We start from the raw sequence: 19997 nt of genomic DNA, 5'->3' as shown, positions 1-19997 counted from the left end.
CTGCGTATAGGAATTTATGTGGGTGCTCATACTGTATATAGGAAGCCAAGTACTCATGAGGGTTTAGTAAAACAAAAGAAAAAGAGGCTAAGCCTCTGCCAGCTCACCAATACCACAGGTGCGCGGAACTCGTCCTGACCCGTCGTGCAGTGGATACAATATATGGAATAAAGTGGTAGTTTCAGCTCCTTAAAATTCAAAGTCTTTATTTTCCAAGTTAAAACTTCATAGTCAAAGAATCCTTGTACATCATGGATGCGTAGGCAGCGAAAAAGAAAGGTATAAGCAACGCGTTTCGATCAACTCTACATCTCTGAGATGTAGGATTAAGCTGTGATAAAGATCTTAGTTGATCGAAACACGTTGCTTATACCTTTCTTTTTCGCTGCCTACGCATCCATGATGTACAAGGATTCTTTGATGACTATGAAGTTTTAACTTAGAAAATAAAGACTTTGAATTTTAAGGAGCTGAAACTACCACTTTATTCCATATATTGTACTCATGAGGGTGCTCATTCTGTATCTAGGGAGCTTATGTGGGGGTTCATGCTGTATATAAGAGGCTATGTGGGGGCTTATACTATATATAGAGAGCTATGTGGGGGGCTCATACTGTATCTAAGGAGCTGTGTGCGGGCTCAAACTGTATATAGGAGGCTGTGTGGGTACTCATACTATATATACGGGATCTCCGCATACTCAATTCTGCTCAATAATAAGTAAGTGATACAACTACTATAAAAAATAATTATGTTAATATTAATCAGAATTATAATTTCAGTCTATTGGTTTGAACGCCACAACAGTCATGGTCTCTCATGTGGCCTCTCGGGAAAATTTATTTCCCATCCCTGCTTTATTATTTATAGCACTGTTACGTATAGTGCTGTACATAAGGGAAAAACTTGCGCTATGCCATCTGTAGTTTTCCATCTACAGATGTGCACCAGAGTACCTGTGTGTTAATCACATGACCTATTACATGATCTATGAAAGGGGATCATGTGACATGTCACATAATTAATTTGGGTACCAGGGATATACACACATTTCTACCTGCTTGTTTTCCCTCAATCTACAATCCCCCTGACTGACAGCTCTGACTTCATAGAGCCAGAGAAAAATGGACATAGATGGAAAGCAAGCAGGTAGGAAGGCCCTTTCACAAAGCACCTAGTGCCTGTATTTGGTTTGAACAGTAATTCTATGTCCCTTTATCCCCTTCAAGACGCGGCCCTTTTTCGTTTTTGCGGTTTCGTTTTTCGCTCCCCTCCTTCCCAGAGCCATAACTTTTTTATTTTTCCGTCAATATGGTCATGTGAGGGCTTATTTTTTGCGGGACAAGTTGTACTTTTGAACGACATCATTGGTTTTACCATGTCTTGTACTAGAAAACAGGAAAATAATTCCAAGTGTGGTGACATTGCAAAAAAAGTGCAATCCCACACTTGTTTTTTGTTTGGCTTTTTTGCTAGGTTCACTAAATGCTAAAACTGACCAGCCATTGTAATTCTCTAGGTGATTACGAGTTCATAGACATCAAATATGTCTAGGTTATTTTTTATCTAAATGGTGAAAAAAAATTCCAAACTTTGCTAAAAACAAAAAAAAATATTGTGCACTTTTCCGTTACCCATAGCGTCTCCATTTTTCGTGATCTGGGGTCAGGTGAGGGCTTATTTTTTGTGTGCCGAGCTGACGTTTTTAATGATACCACTTTTGTGCGGATAGGTTCTTTTGACCACCCGTTATTGCATTTTAATGCAATGTCGCGGCGACCAAAAAAAACATAATTCTGGCGTTTCAAATCCGGCGATTCTGAAAGCGGCGATACCAAATATGTGTAGGTTTGATTTTTATTTTATTTTGGATGGGGCAAGAGGGGGGTGATTTAAACTTTTATATATTTTATTATTTTTTCATATTTTTTAAAACTTTTCTTTAAACTTTTGCCATGCTTCAATTGCCTCCATGGGAGGCTAGAAGCTGGCACAACTCGATCGGCTCAGCTACATAGCAGCAATCATCAGATCGCTGCTATATACCTGAATTGCAGGCTTGCTATGAGTGCCGACCACAGGGTGGCGCTCACAGCAAGCCGGCATCAGTAACCATAGAGGTCTCAAGGACCTCTATGTTTAATATCCTGATGCATCGCTGACCCCCAATCATGTGACGGGGGTCGGCGATGCGCGCATTTCCAGCTGCGCGGCCGAAAGCGGTAGTTAAATGCCGCTGTCAGCGTTTGACAGCGGCATTTAACTAGTTAATAGCGGCAGGTGGATCGAGATTCCACCTGCCACTATTGTGCGCACATGTCAGCTGTACATAACAGCTGACATGTCGCGACTTTGATGTGGGCTCAGCGTCGGAACCCACATCAAAGGGGGAGACACGACATGCACCGTACTAGTACGAGGCATGTCGTGAAGGGGTTAAAGCAGTTCACTGAAATAATTTTATTAGTAATAGTGCAATAAGGTGAAAAAGAAAAGTCATCGTCCACCAGAATGAACACATATACCAACCAAACTCACACATATTCAAGTCCAAGGTACATTAACAAGACTTTCTATAGTGGTTCTCTATAGTAGTAGGATAGTATCGAAAAGTGGATACAATCCCCTGCTTTCCATTGTATAGACTATTTTATTTAATTAGCTTTTTTCTTGTTGTACAATGACCAAGTTCCAAAAAATGTAGATGTAGAATATATAATAAGAGCTATATGAGGTTTTCATACCTTTAACTGTGGTGAAAAGCTGTATAAGAAGGTCTCTCCTGTGCCATAGAAGTTGGGGCTAACCTTAAGCTCATTGGAACAGAAGCCTCCAAACACCTGAAAAAGAATGTGTATATATTAGACTAGTGGACCCCAAACTGTGTGTCACGGGGATACCACGACAAAGAAGGGACAGAAGATCGCGGCATCTGGTTACAATTCCTGCATTTATTAGAACTGCTTCACCATCCTATTAAACAGTGCAAGTTTCCTTGCTGTCATGACAAGGGTTAATCAGTTCAGCTGATCTCCTGGAGCTCTCCATCATGAATTGTCTCAGCTGTTCTGTGTTGGCCACTGGCCTCTGGTATATAATATATGGTTGCCACTGGCACTTGGGAGGTGCCAGTGATAGTTTTACTTCCTGGTTTGGTGGTGAAGGAGAAAGCTCAGTGTTTGGAGTTGGAGGTTGGAGAGTTTTTCTGGAGATTGCTGCGTGGAGTTGGTTTTTGTGTTTTTCCTTTTTCTCTCATATTTGTTTTCCCCTTCCTATACCTCAATGGTTTCCCACTCTGTTGTTTTGTGAGGGTATTTGTATGATTGTAGTTTTCTTTTATCCCTGTCTGTTAACCCTGTTTATCTGGTTAGAGTTTTCCTAAACACTTCAGGTGGAGGAGGGAACAGATAAGGCCTCCGAGGTTAGGAGCATACGTGGATAGGAGAACCCGGCGTCTTCACCTTGAGGAGTAATACAAGGCACAGGGATAGACTAGGGCGCCCCTAGTTCGAGGGATTGGATAGGTGACCACAGTCCCTTGTCACTACGTGACACTGACTTGCTAGCACCATGTAGCTCATAATCTCCAGCTTTGTAGCTTTGATCGCTCATTTATAACCATATCCTCTTGAGTCACTATAGCATCCTGTGTGACAATATTGCAGAAATATCTTTCCCAATCAGTGCCAATTTGGGTGATATTATAACAGTGTCAAAATGTGAAGGGAGTCAGTCACCCCCAAAACTCAAGTCGAACCACTTATAAATTCATGTAGAGGACTTAGCCGCCATAAAACTCATACTTGTGTAGATTTTAATTATTGTTTTCACCCCTTGTCAGCCTGCCCAGCAGTTGATATATTTACTAGATTGGTAATGGATGATTTCAAACTGATATCTGAAACATGGGGGAAAGACAACTTTATGGCCTCACAACGATCTGCCTTGAAAGAGCTGAAGAGCTACAATGATATAGTTATAAAGCCGGCTGACAAGGGGGGAAACATAGTGATATGGCCAGAACATCTATATGAAAAGGAGGCACTTGGACAGCTAAGGCTAGGTTCACATTTCGTTATGTGAACCCGATTAACGGACTACGTTACACCGCGGCATAACGCGGTGTAACGTAGTCCGTTAACGCCGCCATTGATTGTAATGGCGAATGCATCGCTAGCGCACGCTCACATTGGGCGTGCACTAGCGATGTGCTGTCATTTGAGTGACGGACCGCGAACGCTGCTTGCAGCGTTCGCTGTCCCTTCCTCGCTAGCGCAGATCGGAAATCTGTGCTAGCGGGATCGGCAAACGCGATCCCTTTTGGGACATTGCATTAGCGCAGTCCATAGCGCTATGCGCTAAACGGACTGCCCTAACGCAATGTGACCCTAGCCTTAGAGACAAAAACACATACCTCCGCCTAGATCGTAGCCCCCTTATAGCCTTTTCCTCAGAATTAGAAATGATACTATATCAAGCCTTTGAAAAGGGAATTATTCCCAAAAAAGTTTTGGAGGGGCTACTAATTAAATCTCCTAGGGTCCCAACAATATATTTCATACCAAAAATTCATAAGGATCCACTTGATCCACCGGGCCGACCCATCATGTCCGGCATTGGGGGGCTGTGCGAACCCATATGTAAATTAATAGATTACTATTTGAAAGCGTTGGTGGAGTTGCTGCCCTGCTATGCTCGGGACACGATGGATGTGTTGGCCATAATTTATGCTGCTTGTTACAGCTGATGTCGATCATGATATGCTGCTTGTTACAGCTGATGTCGAGTCGCTGTATACATGCATCCGGCATCGCGATGGGCTGGAGGCCTGTCATTTCTTCCTCTCTAGTAGCAGCTGGGATGGCCATATGTGTGATTTCATACTTGAACTACTCCAATATAGTTTGACCCACAACTTTTTTGTGTTTTGGGATGTTTTTTATTTGCAGAAGTGCGGCACTGCCATGGGGGCGGCCTGTGCGCCCTCTTTCGCTAACCTCTTTTTGGGTTTCTGGGAGAGGGGTATTTTTGGCGGGGAGGGTGCCCAGTCCGCGGACCATGTGCAGTGCTGGCTCCGGTATATAGATGACCTTTTCATTATTTGGCATGGAAATGAACAACAATTCCGGTCTTTTATGGATAGCCTAAACTCAAACACACTTAACATCAAACTAACCTATAAATTTAGTAGGACTGAGGTGGACTTCCTGGACATTAAAATACTTGTCGATAGACATCAGCATTTACAGACTGAGTCTATCGGAAGCCCACCTCGGTCAATTCACTACTACATGCGGGATCCAGTCATCCGGGGAGCTCTATTAGGGCTATCCTGGTGGGTCAATTTCTTAGGATCAGGCAAATTTGTTCATCTGAAGAGGGGTTTAAGCGGCAGGCCGCAGACCTAAGTGATCGGTTCCGGATGCGTGGGTACAGCGGCAAATCCATTAGAAGGGGGTACATGCGAGCTAAGAAGAGCAGTCGTACTGCACTCTTACACTCCCAGTCAAAAACTAAAAAGGCAAAGGATCAGATCAGATTCATTTCAACATTCAATGGAAAATGGGGGCAAATGAGGGAATGCCTTCAGCGCCACTGGAACATTCTGCAGACTGATCCAGTCCTGGCAAGTTGTTTGTCCAAATACCCTTTGATGACGGCGAGAAGGAGCCAAAACTTGGCCGATATTCTTGTCCATAGTCATTATGTCCCGACAATCAAAAATGTCTTCAATAGCCAGGGTCCTCCACAGGGATGTTTTCCCTGTGGGAGATGTATGGCCTGCAAAAATATTCTGAGGACATCCACCTTTACTTCGGTAGATGGCACTAAGAACTTTACCATCAAGCAATATATCACGTGTGCTACCACACAGGTGATATACTATGCAACATGTGGATGTCCTAAAATATATATTGGACTAGCATCGCGCCAATTGAGGATACGTACACGTGAACATGTACGGGACATCCGGGCAGCAGCTACAGTAACTGACTTGACCCTTTTAAAAACAATCCCAAGGCACTATAAAATGTTCCATCAGAGCAACCCCAAAACATTCATGGTGAGAGGCATACAACACACCCAGTGCGGTATTCGTGGTGGAGATATAAAACTCTTGCTAGCCCAAAAGGGGTGCAGATGGATTACTATCCTCGGGACTATGTCCCCAAATGGGCTTAATGAGTCACAAGGATTTGCCACATATTTATAGAACATGTAATATCCCTCTGCCTCCATGTGTACTTGCCACCTTCCTGCCATTTGTATGATTTTTATGGCTATTTTAGTCTTGTGTCTATCTTGTGTATTCACTTGTTGTCTTTTTTCTTTCTATTAAGTAACAAATTTTATCAGCTTAACCACACCTATGTGCCTTCAAGTGGTATTTCCAGGATGGATGAAGAATCTTCTGTCTTTTATTTCTGGATGGACATTACAAAACCTGCTATAATGTTGAAGAGAGGAGGTGCTGCTGCTTATATAAAGAATGAAGAAATGGACTTTAATACAATGTATAGCATTTAGCACTTTGATTGCTCCTCTTCCCTTCACTATTCTGCATGGCAGTTTTTTAATATATAGATTTATACAACATATATGTCTGCGCGCCAAAATGTAGAATTGGCACATAGAACTATGTACTCATACTCACGGATGACAACGTTTATTTTGTGTCTCTCTCTGCTACATACTTAGTGTGCATCCTGTTTTGGGGCCTGCCCTGATGTGCGTGCGCTGCGGTCTCCCTGACTGCTCTCGTCCTGCGCGTCGGCATCGCGGTCTGTGTACCTCGTTGCGTGATGACGGCTAGGCGCCGCGCGCCCCACGTGACCGGGTCTGGACTAGTGACGTCAGTATGCAGTGGCGAGCGGCATCGCGGCCACGCGCCTGCGCACCAGGCAGACTTCTTATTGGTGCCCCTTGATCACATGATCGGCAAGGCAGATATAAAGACAGGGATTCTCACTCTATTAAGCCACGCCCCCTAAAGGAGGAGATCCGTACCGAAACGTACGTCAGGGAGTGAGTCCTGGCTTCCTTGCTCTGCACCATGACGGGTAATAGCATTTAATTGTGTTTATTTATCTTTTTGCTGCTCATTCATGTGAGTTTCTTAGAAAGTGGTGGTCAGTATATCTGAGGCTAAGAGGTTTTTTTTGTAATATTGATTGGTAGCCAGGAGCACCTGTGAGATTCTTATCATGGTCTCTATTGGCCTTCTAACAGAACCAACCTATTAACCACCAATGATATAATACTTATACGCAGCAACCTTATTTGTTACACACCCTTGGTGCTTAGCATTGTTAGCGGTATTCATTATCTTTGGATTTTTATCATTGAGCCAGTATATACCGTACAGACCAAAAGTTTGGACACACCTTCTCATTTAAAGGTTTTTCATGACTATGAAAATTGTACATTCACACTGAAGGCATAAAAACTATGAACTAACACATGTGGAATTATATACTTAACAAAAAAGTGTGAAACAACTGAAATTATGTCTTATATTCTAGGTTCTTCAAAGTAGCCACCTTTTGCTTTGATGACTGCTTTTCACACTCTTGGCATTCTTTTGATTAGCTTCAAGAGGCAGTCACCGGGAATGGTTTTCCCTTCACAGGTTTAATAAGTGGGATTTCTTGCCTTATAAATGCTGTTGGGACCATCAGTTGTGTTGTGCAGAAGTCTGGTGGATACACAGCTGATAGTCCTACTGAATAGTCTGTTAGAATTTGTATTATGGCAAGAAAAAAGCAGCTAAGTAAAGAAAAACGTTTGGCCATCATTTAAAGGGAACCTGTCACCCCGAAAATCGAGGGTGAGGTAAGCCCACCGGCATCAGGGGCTTATCTGCAGCATTCTGTAATGCTGTAGATAAGCCCCCGATGTTACCTGAAAAAGGAGAAAAAGACTTTAGATTATACTCACCCAGGGGCGGTCCCGCTGCTGGTCAGGTCGGATGGGCGTCTCCGGTCCGCTGCGGCGCCTCCCATCTTCATTACAAGACGTCCTCTTCTGATCTTCAGCCACGGCTCCGGCGCAGGTGTACTTTGCTCTGCCCTCTTGAGGGTAGAGGATAGTACTGCAGTGCGCAGGCGCCGGAAAGGTCAGAGTCCCGGCGCCTGCACACTGCAGTACTTTGTCTGCCCTCAACAGGGCAGAGCAAAGTACGCCTGCGCCAGAGCCGTGGCTGAAGATCAGAAGAGGACGTCTTGTAATGAAGATGGGAGGCGCCGCAGCGGACCAGAGACGCCCATCCGACATGACCAGCAGCGGGACCGCCCCTGGGTGAGTATAATCTAACGTCTTTTTCTCCTCTTTCAGGCAACATCGGGGGCTTATCTACAGCATTACAGAATGCTGCAGATAAGCCCCTGACGCCGGTGGGCTTACCTCACCCGCGATTTTCGGGGTGACAGGTTCCCTTTAAGGAATGAAGGTGAGTCAGTCCGAAAAATTGGGAAAACTTTGAAAGTGTCCCCAAGTGCAAAAACCATCAAGCGCTACAAAGAAACTGGCTCACATGAGGACCGCCCCAGGAAGGGAAGACCAAGAGTCACCGCTGCTTCTGAAGATAAGTTTATCTGAATCACCAGCCTCAGAAATCACAGATTTAAGGTACCGTCACACTAAGCGACGCTGCAGCGATACCGACAACGATGTCGATCGCTGCAGCGTCGCTGTTTGGTCGCTGGAGAGCTGTCGCACAGACAGCTCTCCAGCGACCAACGATCCTGAAGTCCCCGGGTAACCAGGGTAAACATTGGGTTACTAAGCACAGGGCCGCGCTTAGTAACCCGATGTTTACCCTGGTTACCGTTGTAAATGTAAAAAAAACAAACACTACATACTTACATTCCCGGTGTCTGGTCATGTCCCTCGCCTTCAGCTTCCAGCACTGACTGAGCGCCGGCCGTGACGTCACCGCTGTGCTTTGCTTTATGGCTGGCCGGCGCTCACCAGTCATTGCGGGAAGCTGAAGGCGAGGGACATGACCAGACACCGGGAATGTAAGTATGTAGTGTTTGTTTTTTTACATTTACAACGGTAACCAGGGTAAACATCGGGTTACTAAGCGCGGCCCTGTGCTTAGTAACCCGATGTTTACCCTGGTTACAGTGACGACATCGCTGAATCGGCGTCACACACGTCAGCGGGAGATCCAGCGACAAAATAAAGTGCTGGACTTTCCCCAGCGACCAACGATCTCCCAGCAGGGGCCTGATCGTTGGTCGCTGTCACACATAACGATTTCGTTAACGATATCGTTACTACGTCACAAAAAGCAACGATATCGTTCAGTGTGACGGTACCTTAACAGCAGCTCAGATTAGAGACCAGGTCAATGCCACACAGAGTTCTAGCAGCAGACACATCTCTACAACAACTGTTAAGAGGAGACTTTGTGCAGCAGGCCTTTATGGTAAAATAGCTGCTAGGAAACCACTGCTAAGGACAGGCAACAAGCAGAAGAGACTTGTTTGGGCTAAAGAACACAAGGAATGGACATTAGACCAGTGGAAATCTGTTCTTTGGTCAGATGAATCCAAATTTGAGATCTTTGGTTCCAACCACCGTGTCTTTGTGCAATGCAGAAAAGTTGAATGGATGGACTCTACATGCCTGGTTCCCACCGTGAAGCATGGAGGAGGAGGTGTGATGGTGTGGGGGTGCTTTGCTGGTGACACTGTTGGGGATTTATTCAAAATTGGAGGCATACTGAACCAGCATGGCTACCACAGCATCTTGCAGCGGCATGCTATTTATCCGCTTTGCGCTTAGTTGGACCATCATTTATTTTTCAACAGGACAATGACCCCAAACACACCTCCAGGCTGTGTAAGGGCTATTTGACCAAGAACGAGAGTGATGGGGTGCTACGCCAGATGATCTGACCTCCACAGTCACCAGACCTGAACCCAATCGAGATGGTTTGGGGTGAGCTGGATCGGAGAGTGAAGGCAAAAGGGCCAACAAGTGCTAAGCATCTCTGGGAACTCCTTCAAGACTGTTGGAAGGCCATTCCCGATGACTACCTCTTGAAGCTCATTAAGAGAATGCCAAGAGTGTGCAAAGCAGTCATCAAAGCAAAAGGTGGCTACTTTGAAGAACCTAGAATATAAGACATAACAAAAAAGTGTGAAACAACTGAAATTAAGTATATAATTCCACATGTGTTAATTCATAGTTTTGATACCTTCAGTGTGAATGTACAATTTTCAGAGTCATGAAAATACAGAAAAATCTTTAGATGAGAAGGTGTGTCCAAACTTTTGGTCTGTACTGTATACCCTTTTCTAATACTGCTCTATACGTTGCTTTTTTAACTTTTTTGTATTGAACTAAATTTTTGTGTGATCTACAAGTTGAGATAAAATGTTTATTCACTTTATATGTTAAACTAGCATTGACTCAGTCCTCTTTTGTATACAATTTTAATTATTGTGTTGTATATAAAAATGGTTTACTAAATGATAATAGCTGGGTGCACCCTCGATGCTGGCCAAAGGCTTAGTGCATTGTACTGATCCCTAAATTACAATCATCTGTACTTCCCCTTATGATGATTGACAGCACTCGCTTTTGAGCAATTGTCTGAAGTGTATCCCCATCACTGCACACACAGACAATGCAGGAACCGAGAGTACAGATAGACAGGCACTGATTCCTCTCTCCTGTCTGCATTGGTTGCTAGTTGCACACAGGATTACACAGTAGCGGGCGGCCGATGCTGAAAGGAGAGGTAGATTAGAGAGCATGTTCATCTCCCTGCAATGTCAGATTGGACGCATTCTCAACTCCTTGTGCTGTTACCATTAGCCTCAAGCTACTGTGTGATCCTGGTTAGACCGCACATGGAGTACTGTGTACAGTTTTGGGCACTGGTGCTCAGGAAGGATATAATGGAACTAGAAAGTACAAAGGAGGGCAAAAAAATTAATAAAGGAGATGGGGGAACTACAATACCCAGAGATTAGCAAAATTAGGATTATTTAGTCTAGAAAAAAGACGACTGAGGGGCAATCTAATAACCATTTATAGGTATATAAGGGGACAATACAAATATCTCTCAGAGGATCTGTTTATACCAAGGAAGGTGACGGACACAAGGGGGCATTCTCTGCGTCTGGAGGAGAGAAGGTTTTTCCACCAACATAGAAGAGGATTCTTTACTGTTTGGGCAGTGAGAATCTGGAATTCCTTGCCTGAGGAGGTGGTGATGGCGAACTCAGTCGAGGGGTTCAAGAAAGGCCTGGGTGTCTTCCTGGAGCTTAACAATATTGTATATTATAGTTATTAGGTTCTTTAGAAGGACGTAGATCTGGGGATTTATTCTGATGGAATATAGGCTGAACTGGATGGACACATTTTTTCGGCCTTGCTAACTATGTTACTATGTTACCATTACATCTTTGCTATGAATCTCCAATTTCATGTCCAGGATTCATGAGTCTGTTGTAGGGTGTCCTTCCCTGTCCCTAATGCTAATGGTGAAGATGCCGGGGCCATGTACCTTGCCTTAGCTTCTGAATCCCCCCCCAGTCTGTACCCTTCCCCCACCTAGGGAAGAGGGGTGTAGTAGTGCACCGTAAAACACCAACCAGATTAACAAGGTAATACAAACATGGATAAAGGAAAAAAATACCAATCACACAAACACACACATAAACAGAGATAAACACCGGGAAGTGGAGGAAGGGCTTAAACGAAAGTAGGAGAGGAAAGGGAATTATCATACACTCAAAACCTATCAACAGTCAAAGATAAATCCACCAAACGCCTTCTCCAACAACAACAACAACCACCAACAACCTTTAGCTATGCAGCATAAGTTAGCTCTGAGAATCAGTGCTAACCAGGGCCCAGATTATATAGGAGATGGCTATGAAAGTGAAGTGCGTCTAATCAGTGAAGGAGTAGAAAAAAATCAGACAGTCATTTGACTCCTCTCTGTATCGGTAAACCAATGACACAGGTATTCCACTATACATAAAAGAACAACGTCTGGAGGCTTTAGGGGTGACCTTAACATCTTCCCCACCTAGATGTCACAGAATGTAACGACCAAACAGGGTGTCGGATAGCGGACGGCACAACACACACTCAATGGGATGGAAAACGGGGAGAGGAAGGCCCTATCGATAGGGAATGAGGGATGGACACCTCTTGAGCGCCAACCTGAGCCTGTCTCTGCACTTCTGTAACGCCCAAAGTGGGTCCTTCCTAACCACCGCCATCAGGAACCTCATCCCTCGCTGTCACCTCGCAATGCCCTGCCTAGTGCACTGGCCGGCAAGAGCGCTAGGCTCACCACTGCAGGTGGTACAACACAGGGGACAGTGATGAACACGAGACCGACAAGGTAAAAACATCAAACTTAGCTTAACAACTTTCTCTGCTGCAAAGCACAGCAGAAGAAACGCACATGGACCAACTCCACGAAACCAGCAGATTCACCACTGCAGCCAGAGAGCGCCTTACTCCAGGCTTGGTCAACATAGATTGCTCTATCACTGACAGTCAGCTGATGCATCAGGTGACTATTTAAAGGATGGTGGGAGTGGTCACCACCCACATCAGCCAGCAACTCTGCAATTGCAGTACATTGCCAGCCAGGGACACTGATATTAACCCCTGCTGGCCTGAAAGTTAAAAAAAACTACATTTAAATCTTAGTGGAAACAGAGCTGCCACGTATCCGAAAGTGGATCATGACACTAGAGCTACTCTAATAAATACAGGAGCGTTGATCTGTAAGAAGGTAAGCCTGGCAATATATGAATATATGTGTGATAGATGTGCTGATAACTCAGTTTATGACATCACATTGTATTACAACACATTTCTCGGTGAGTATTCCATGAGAACCATCTTACCGTTCCTTCGTCATCCTTGACAACTAGTAACACTGGGGAGTTGGTTGCATTCATAGTACGGTACATGGTCCTCAGGCTGCAGCCATGTTTGTCAGTGCTGTATTGCAGCCTCCAGTTGTGACCAATGACTTTAGGTGGCAATTGTTGAGCAATCTAAAAACAATAAAATCACTTTGTTTTACACAGATCACAAGAAATTAAGACACTAATGACAGTATTCAGTATTAATTATCAGAAAGTCTTTTCCGATACAGTGTCTTCATAACACATGGCACACTGTATGAGGAGAAACACCCTGCCATCATTCCTCTAGACATGCCAAACATTAAATACTCCCATAATGAGGAGATACTGGAGGCAGAGATACTTAGTATATGCTGGTTTACAACTATATATTTAGTATTCTATACATGAATTTTTGTATTTTTAAAACCTAAATAGCAAAATTGCAATGTATTGTACCAATAACCATTTAGGGCTCGTTCACACGAGTGGCCTTTCTATCCGAATTTGTGTACACCAGACCACACATGGACCAGTTGTAGCAGCCAAAGTACCAGGAGGTGATTTTCCACAATGAATGATAGTACGCATGGGGAAAAAAAATTAAGCATGAACTAATCTCTTTCAACTTATTCACAACCTATGATGTATAGGTTCGTCATAGGTAGTGTATCCCCCTTTGATGTGTGCTCAGTTTCTGAGCCCGCATCTTTTCCAGCACATGACTGCTGATTTGACTTGGTCCCTGAAAATCCCTACAATGGAGATAGAAAAGTAAAAATGTCCCAAAAACACCCTGGTGCCTGTAAGAAGAAAAAGAAAAAAAAACTAGACACACAAAAAAAAATTAATAATCAAATATCACTCAAGCGGTAGTAATCACCAAAATCAACTGATAAATCACTCAAAAATTAAACCAAAAATAAACGGGTAAATGAAAAGAATATGAGTATTTGTCCCAGCGAAGAATAACAGCACAAGAGTGCATAATATAAAAACACAATCATATGATATCAGCCAGGGAAGGCAATACTAAACCCCAGATAGATGCACCATCTCTTTGCTGCAATGTCCCATCCTGTTCACTTGAACAACCAAATGTAAAGATAAAATGATAAAGAATGTGCTAATCGGTATCTATTAATCCACAACAGGATGAGACAAAGTTATAAAAGATTAATCAAATGATAATAGCCATATCAGGGTTTCCAGATACACAAAAGATCAATAGATGAAAAAGTATACCACAGCATACAGCCACATAATGAAAGGACACAATTGTCCCTTCAAATGGAGAAGCAATGCAATATCTTAATATCTTTGTACTTATCTATTTGCTGCGGCATCCCATTTTGTTATCCACAAAACCCAGATGTATTATGAATAAGGCGATAACCAACATCTTTAGAGAAATCCCCAATCAATACCCGACGCGTTTTCTTAACCCCTTACTGACCTTGGACGGGATAGTACGTCTGATGTCAGCTCCCCTGCTTTGATGCAGGGCTCCGCGGTGAGCCCGCATCAAAGCCGGGAAATGTCAGCTGTTTTGTACAGCTGACATGTGCCCGCAATAGCGGCGGGTGAAATCGCGATTCACCCGCCGCTATTAACTAGTTAAATGCCGCTGTCAAACGCAGACAGCGGCATTTAACTACCGCATCCGGCCGGGTGGCCGGATATGACGTCATCGCCGACCCCCGTCACATGATCGGGGGTCGGCGATGCTTCTCCATTGTAACCATAGAGGTCCTTGAGACCTCTATGGTTACTGATCGCCGGTGGCTGTGAGCGCCACCCTGTGGTCGGCACTCACAGCACACCTGATTTTCTGCTACATATCAGCGAACATAAGATCGCAGCGATGTAGCAGAGGCGATCGGGTTGTACCTGCTTCTAGCCTCCCATGGAGGCTACTGAAGCATGGCAAAAGTTAAAAAAAAAAGTAAAAAAAAAAAATGTGAAAAAAATAAAAAATATAAATATATAAAAGTTTAAATCACCCCCCCCTTTCGCCCCAATCAAAATAAATCAATAAAAAAAAAAAATAAATAAAAAAATTCAAACCTACACATATTTGGTATCGCCGCGTTCAGAATCGCCCGATCTATCAATAAAAAAAAGCATTAACCTGATCGCTAAACGGCGTAACGAGAAAAAAAAATTTGTTTTTTTTGGTCGCCGCGACATAGCATTAAAATGCAATAATGGGCGATCAAATGAACGTATCTGCACCGAATTGGAATCATTAAAAACGCCAGCTCGGCACGCAAAAAATAAGCCCTCAACCGACCCCAGATCATGAAAAATGGAGATGCTACGAGTATCGGAAAATGGCGCAATTTTTTTTAATTTTTTTATTTTTTTTTAGCAAAGTTTGGAATTTTTTTTCACCACTTAGGTAAAAAATAACCTAGACATGTTAGGTGTCTATGAACTCATAGTGACCTGGAGAATCATAATGGCAGGTCAGTTTTAGCATTTAGTGAACCTAGCAAAAAAGCCAAACAAAAAACAAGTGTGGGACTGCACTTTTTTTGCAATTTCACTGCACTTGGAATTCCCGTTTTCTAGTACACGACATGGTAAAACCAATGATGTCGTTCAAAAGTACAACTCGTCCCGCAAAAAATAAGCCCTCACATGGCCATATTGATGGAAAAATAAAAAAGTTATGGCTCTGGGAAGGTGAGAGCGAAAAATGAACACGGAAAAATGGAAAATCCCAAGGTCATGAAGGGGTTAAAGTAATGATGGCCACTCGTTTTTCTTTACTTAGCTGCCTTTTTCTTGTCATAATACAAATTCTAACAGTCTATTCAGTAAGACTATCAGCTGTGTATCCACCAGACTTCTGCACAACACAACTGATGGTCCCAACCCCATTTATAACGCAAGAAATCCCACTTATTAAACCTGGCAGGGCACACCTGTGAAGTGAAAACCATTCCCGGTGACTACCTCTTGAAGCTCATCAAGAGAATGCCAAGAGTGTGCAAAGCAGTCATCAAAGCAATACGTGGCTACTTTGAAGAACCTAGAATATAAGACATAATTTCAGTTGTTTTACACTTTTTTGTTAAGTATATAATTCCACATGTGTTAATTCATTGTTTTTATGCCTTCAGTGTGAATGTACAATTTTCATAGTCATGAAAATACAGAAAAATCTTTAAATGAGAAGGTGTGTCCAACCTTTTGCTCTGTACTGTATCTGAATGTCATTGAAGTCAATGGGAGGCAAAAGAAACGTATAAACAACACCTTCAAATGTGCCCCAAAGCTGCCAATACACATGAAATTAGGGGCAGACACCAGGAAAGTGGCCTCAATTCACCCACTCTACAAATTTAAGACTGGCATGGCTGCAATAAACCATGTGGTGGGTGAGGCATCGGTGTAGGCCTGCTGTGCTGGGAGCCCTGATACCATATGCAACAGCTCAACCTGCATTTATGCTCAGCCACACTCAGGTGGCACAAATATCAGTTTCATAGACTACTATTGTCAGAAAAATTTAAGGATAATAACACAGGTAGTTGACTCAAAGGAAGTGAAGGCCTGCCGGTCTCGGAGGCCTACTGGTACAGGCAACACACAAGAAGGAGACCCAACCAGGAGTCTACACATTTCTAAAAATTAGTGTCCGACACTACAAAAGTGGTATCAAATTCACAAGACTAGGACTAGTGTAATGGGATCAACACCTTTTCCACTACAGCCAACCCAGTAGATGGAGACTGTAACAGGTAAAGTTGTGGAACCACTATGCCGTAGCTCTCGGACAGCCCGGAGGGGCGTAACTTGGGGGCCTAATGGCCAAATCCGACTTCGGATAAGCGGCAGCAGGTGAAAACCGTGACCCAAGGATGTGGCACCAGGTGCTACTCCAGGGTTGACCTACAGAGTGTGGCAGCTGACCCCCTATAGCGGGTAGGCTAGTACGGCCCGAAGGAGGGATGAAGAATGCAGGCAGACACTGTAGGGACACCGGAACCATGAGTGCAGATCGGACCAGCTGATGAACAGAAAAGCACTGGCAGGTGCAGGCTGAATCGGGTGTTAGATGAGCACTGGAAGGCGCGGACTGGACCGGGTGTTACACAGATGGACACTGGCAGGTGTGATCTGGACCAGGAGTTAAACAGATAAGCACTGGCAGGTGTGGGCTGGACCAGGAGTTAAACAGATAAGCACTGGCAGGTGTGGGCTGGACCAGCTGAGGAGCAGGAGAGCACTGATAGATGCAGGCTGGACCAGGTGTTACACAGATGGGCTCTAGCAGTTGCTGGCTGGACCTGGTGTTAGATAAAGGAGAACTGGCAGGTGCAAGCTGGACTGGCTGATGGACAGAAGAGCACAGACAGGTACGAGCAGAAGGGTACAGGGTAGACAAGCAGACGTGTGTACCTGGCAAACCTGACAACTAACAAGCATACAAGGCAAACTAACAACATTGGAGGAGCCTTAAATAGAAGGTGATGCCCAGCTATTGGCTGGGGACACCTTACGGCGACACTCGCAGTGAATTTAAGAGGGAGCACGCACACTCCCTAAGCATAGTGCCTGGGCCCACAACATACCTTGGCAGACACCGACACATAGGGGGCGAGATGAGGAGGTGGTGTGTGAGTGGGAGACACTGAATGTCCTGTCTGTTAGGTGCGAGGCAATCCAACAAAGGGCTAAGTCTGTAATGCCAAGAGATGAGAAAGTATGTAGTAAGAGGGAATGGTCCACTGTTTCAAAGGCAGATGCCAGGTCGAGGAGAAGGAGGAGGACAAACTAGCGTTGCTTTGATTTGGCGGTTAGTAGGTCGTTGGTGACTTTAGTCAGGGCAGTTTCAGTGGAATGGTGCGGTCAGAAGCCATATTGTAAGCGGTCAAAGAGGGAGCAAGAGGAGAAGTGGAAAGACAGTTCAAAATGGATGTGTTGTTCCAGTAGTTTGGAGGAATAGGGGAGAAGTCACATGAGGAGATAGCTAGACACAGAGGATGGGTCAAGGGAGGGCTTTTTGAGGATGAGTGTGATTGAGGTATGTTTGAATCAGGAGGGGAAGACACCAGTTGTTAGTGACAGGTTGAAGAGGTTGGTTAGGGTTGGGATGAAGACTCTGATAAGGTTTGGAATAAGGTGGGACATTATTGGGTCTAATTTACAGGTGGTGAGACAAAGTCTTGAGTTGAGATGAGAGGAGAGGGAGGAGGAGCTGGTGGATGGAGGAGAGAATGGAAAGTACTGAATAGCTGTTTAGGGTTGTGAGACAGGTATGATATGAGAGATGAGAAGTTGGTTTGTTTTGCTGCAGTGAGCAATTGCACAACATTTTTACAACTTCTGTTGTAAAACTAGATGCGGTACTACATTTTCTTTCTTTGGTAGCCGCACCGCAGTACGCGTTGTAGATGAGGGCCAGAAAGAGCATGTGCTCCAGTAAACAGCAAGTGGTGCATCAAGTGGCCTCTGCTCCTCTTCCTCCACCTTACCATCACACACAGTACAGTCCTCAGCGGTGGAACCCCAATTATCCTTGTTTCCCCCACGTCACAACTGTCCAACAGCCCAACTAACTGTAGGGGACCACAGATTGCTGAGTCTGCAGATCTGTTCACACATTCTATGCCATGGGCATATGCCGTGTACTCCAAAGTTTCATAGAGTCAAGAGGAGGAAATCATCTGCTATTAGCACAAAGAATTTATATTGTAAAATGTGGACTCCTGGCTGGAGCACAATACCGCAATAGAGCAGCACGGTGGCTCAGTGGTTAGCGTTGCAGCCTTGCTGTGCTGGGATTCTGGGTTCAAATCCCACCAAGGACAATATCCTTAAGGAGTTTGTATGTTCTCCCCGTGTTTGTGTGGGTTTACTCTGGGTACTCCGGTTTCCTCTCATGCTTCAAAGACATACTGATAGGGAACCTAGATTGTGAGCCCCATTGGGGACAGTGATGATAATGTATGTAAAGCGCTGCTGAATAAAATAGTGCTATATAAGCAAAGCATAATAAATAAATAAATACAGTATATACTCAAGTATAAGCCGACCCGAGTATAAGCCGAGACCCCTAATTGTGCCACAAAGAACTGGGAAAACTTATTGACTCAAGTATAAGCCTAGGGTGGGAAATACGGCAGCCACTGGTAAATTTCAAAAATAAAAATAGATACCAATAAAAGTAAAATTAATTGAGACATCAGTAGGTTAAATGTTTTTGAATATCCATATTGAATCAGGAGCCACATATAATGCTCCATACAGTTTATGATGGGCCCCATAAGATGCTCCATACAAAATACGCCCCATATAATGCTGCATAAAAGGTTAACGATGGCCCCATAAGATGCTCCATAGAATAATATGCCTCATATGCTGCTCCATAAAGGTTGATGGCCCCATAAGATGCTCCATAGAATAATATGCCCCGTATGCTACTGCTGCTGCTATTTAAAAAAAAAAAAAAATGACATACTCACCTCTCGTCGCTGGGGTAGAGGTGACGGTGTCCTGAGCTGGAGGGGACACCGGCGCGCTATGGGGGACAGGTGCGGGAGTCGCCACTGGCTCAGGCCACCGGCACTTGCGATATTCACCTGTCCCCGTTCCACCGCCGCACGCCGCTGTGCCTTCCGGGTTTCTGTAGTGACTGTTCAGGCAGAGGGTGCGCACTAAACACGTCATTGCGACCTCTGACCTGAACGTCATAACCAGAGGACGCAGAAGACAGAGCCCGGCAGTGGAACGGAGACAGGTGAATATCGTATGGCTCACCCTCCCCCGTTATACTCAACCCATTCTGGTGCGGTCTCTGCTTCTCAGATGGCCTCCAGTGCTGGCGGCTTGTGACGGTGTTCAGCGCTCACATGGTACCGCTCATTAAAGTAATGAATATGCGCGCCACGCCTATGGGAGTGGAGTCGTGTCTATATTTATTACTTTAACTAGATGGTGGCCCGATTCTAACGCATCGGGTATTCTAGAATATGTATGTAGTTTATTTATGAAGTTTTCAGAATAATGCAATTTATACACAGGATTCGTCCGGCTGGGCGCGACCAATTAGCGAAGCGTGGTTCAAATTCCGCACCAATTCGCGGCCGGACTGC

General features: G+C 44.4%; 1 protein-coding gene across 1 annotated transcript in view; it reads right to left on the bottom strand.

Moving 5' to 3' along the window:
- LOC138664838 (TLD domain-containing protein 2-like) overlaps positions 1-19997 on the bottom strand; it is a 52578-nt gene that overhangs the window by 1844 nt on the left and 30737 nt on the right. Inside the window, exons 3-4 of the mRNA XM_069751828.1 lie at positions 12889-13041; positions 2746-2841 (exon numbers count right to left, since the gene is read on the bottom strand). Of these exons, the coding sequence (XP_069607929.1) occupies positions 2746-2841; positions 12889-13041 (249 nt within the window). The remainder of the gene's footprint in view (positions 1-2745; positions 2842-12888; positions 13042-19997) is intronic.

This window comes from Ranitomeya imitator, chromosome 2 (genome assembly GCF_032444005.1).
Source record: "Ranitomeya imitator isolate aRanImi1 chromosome 2, aRanImi1.pri, whole genome shotgun sequence".
Lineage (NCBI taxonomy): Eukaryota > Metazoa > Chordata > Amphibia > Anura > Dendrobatidae > Ranitomeya > Ranitomeya imitator.
The sequence above is the reverse complement of the archived record's forward strand: the minus strand, read 5'-3'. Positions and strand labels throughout refer to the sequence as shown.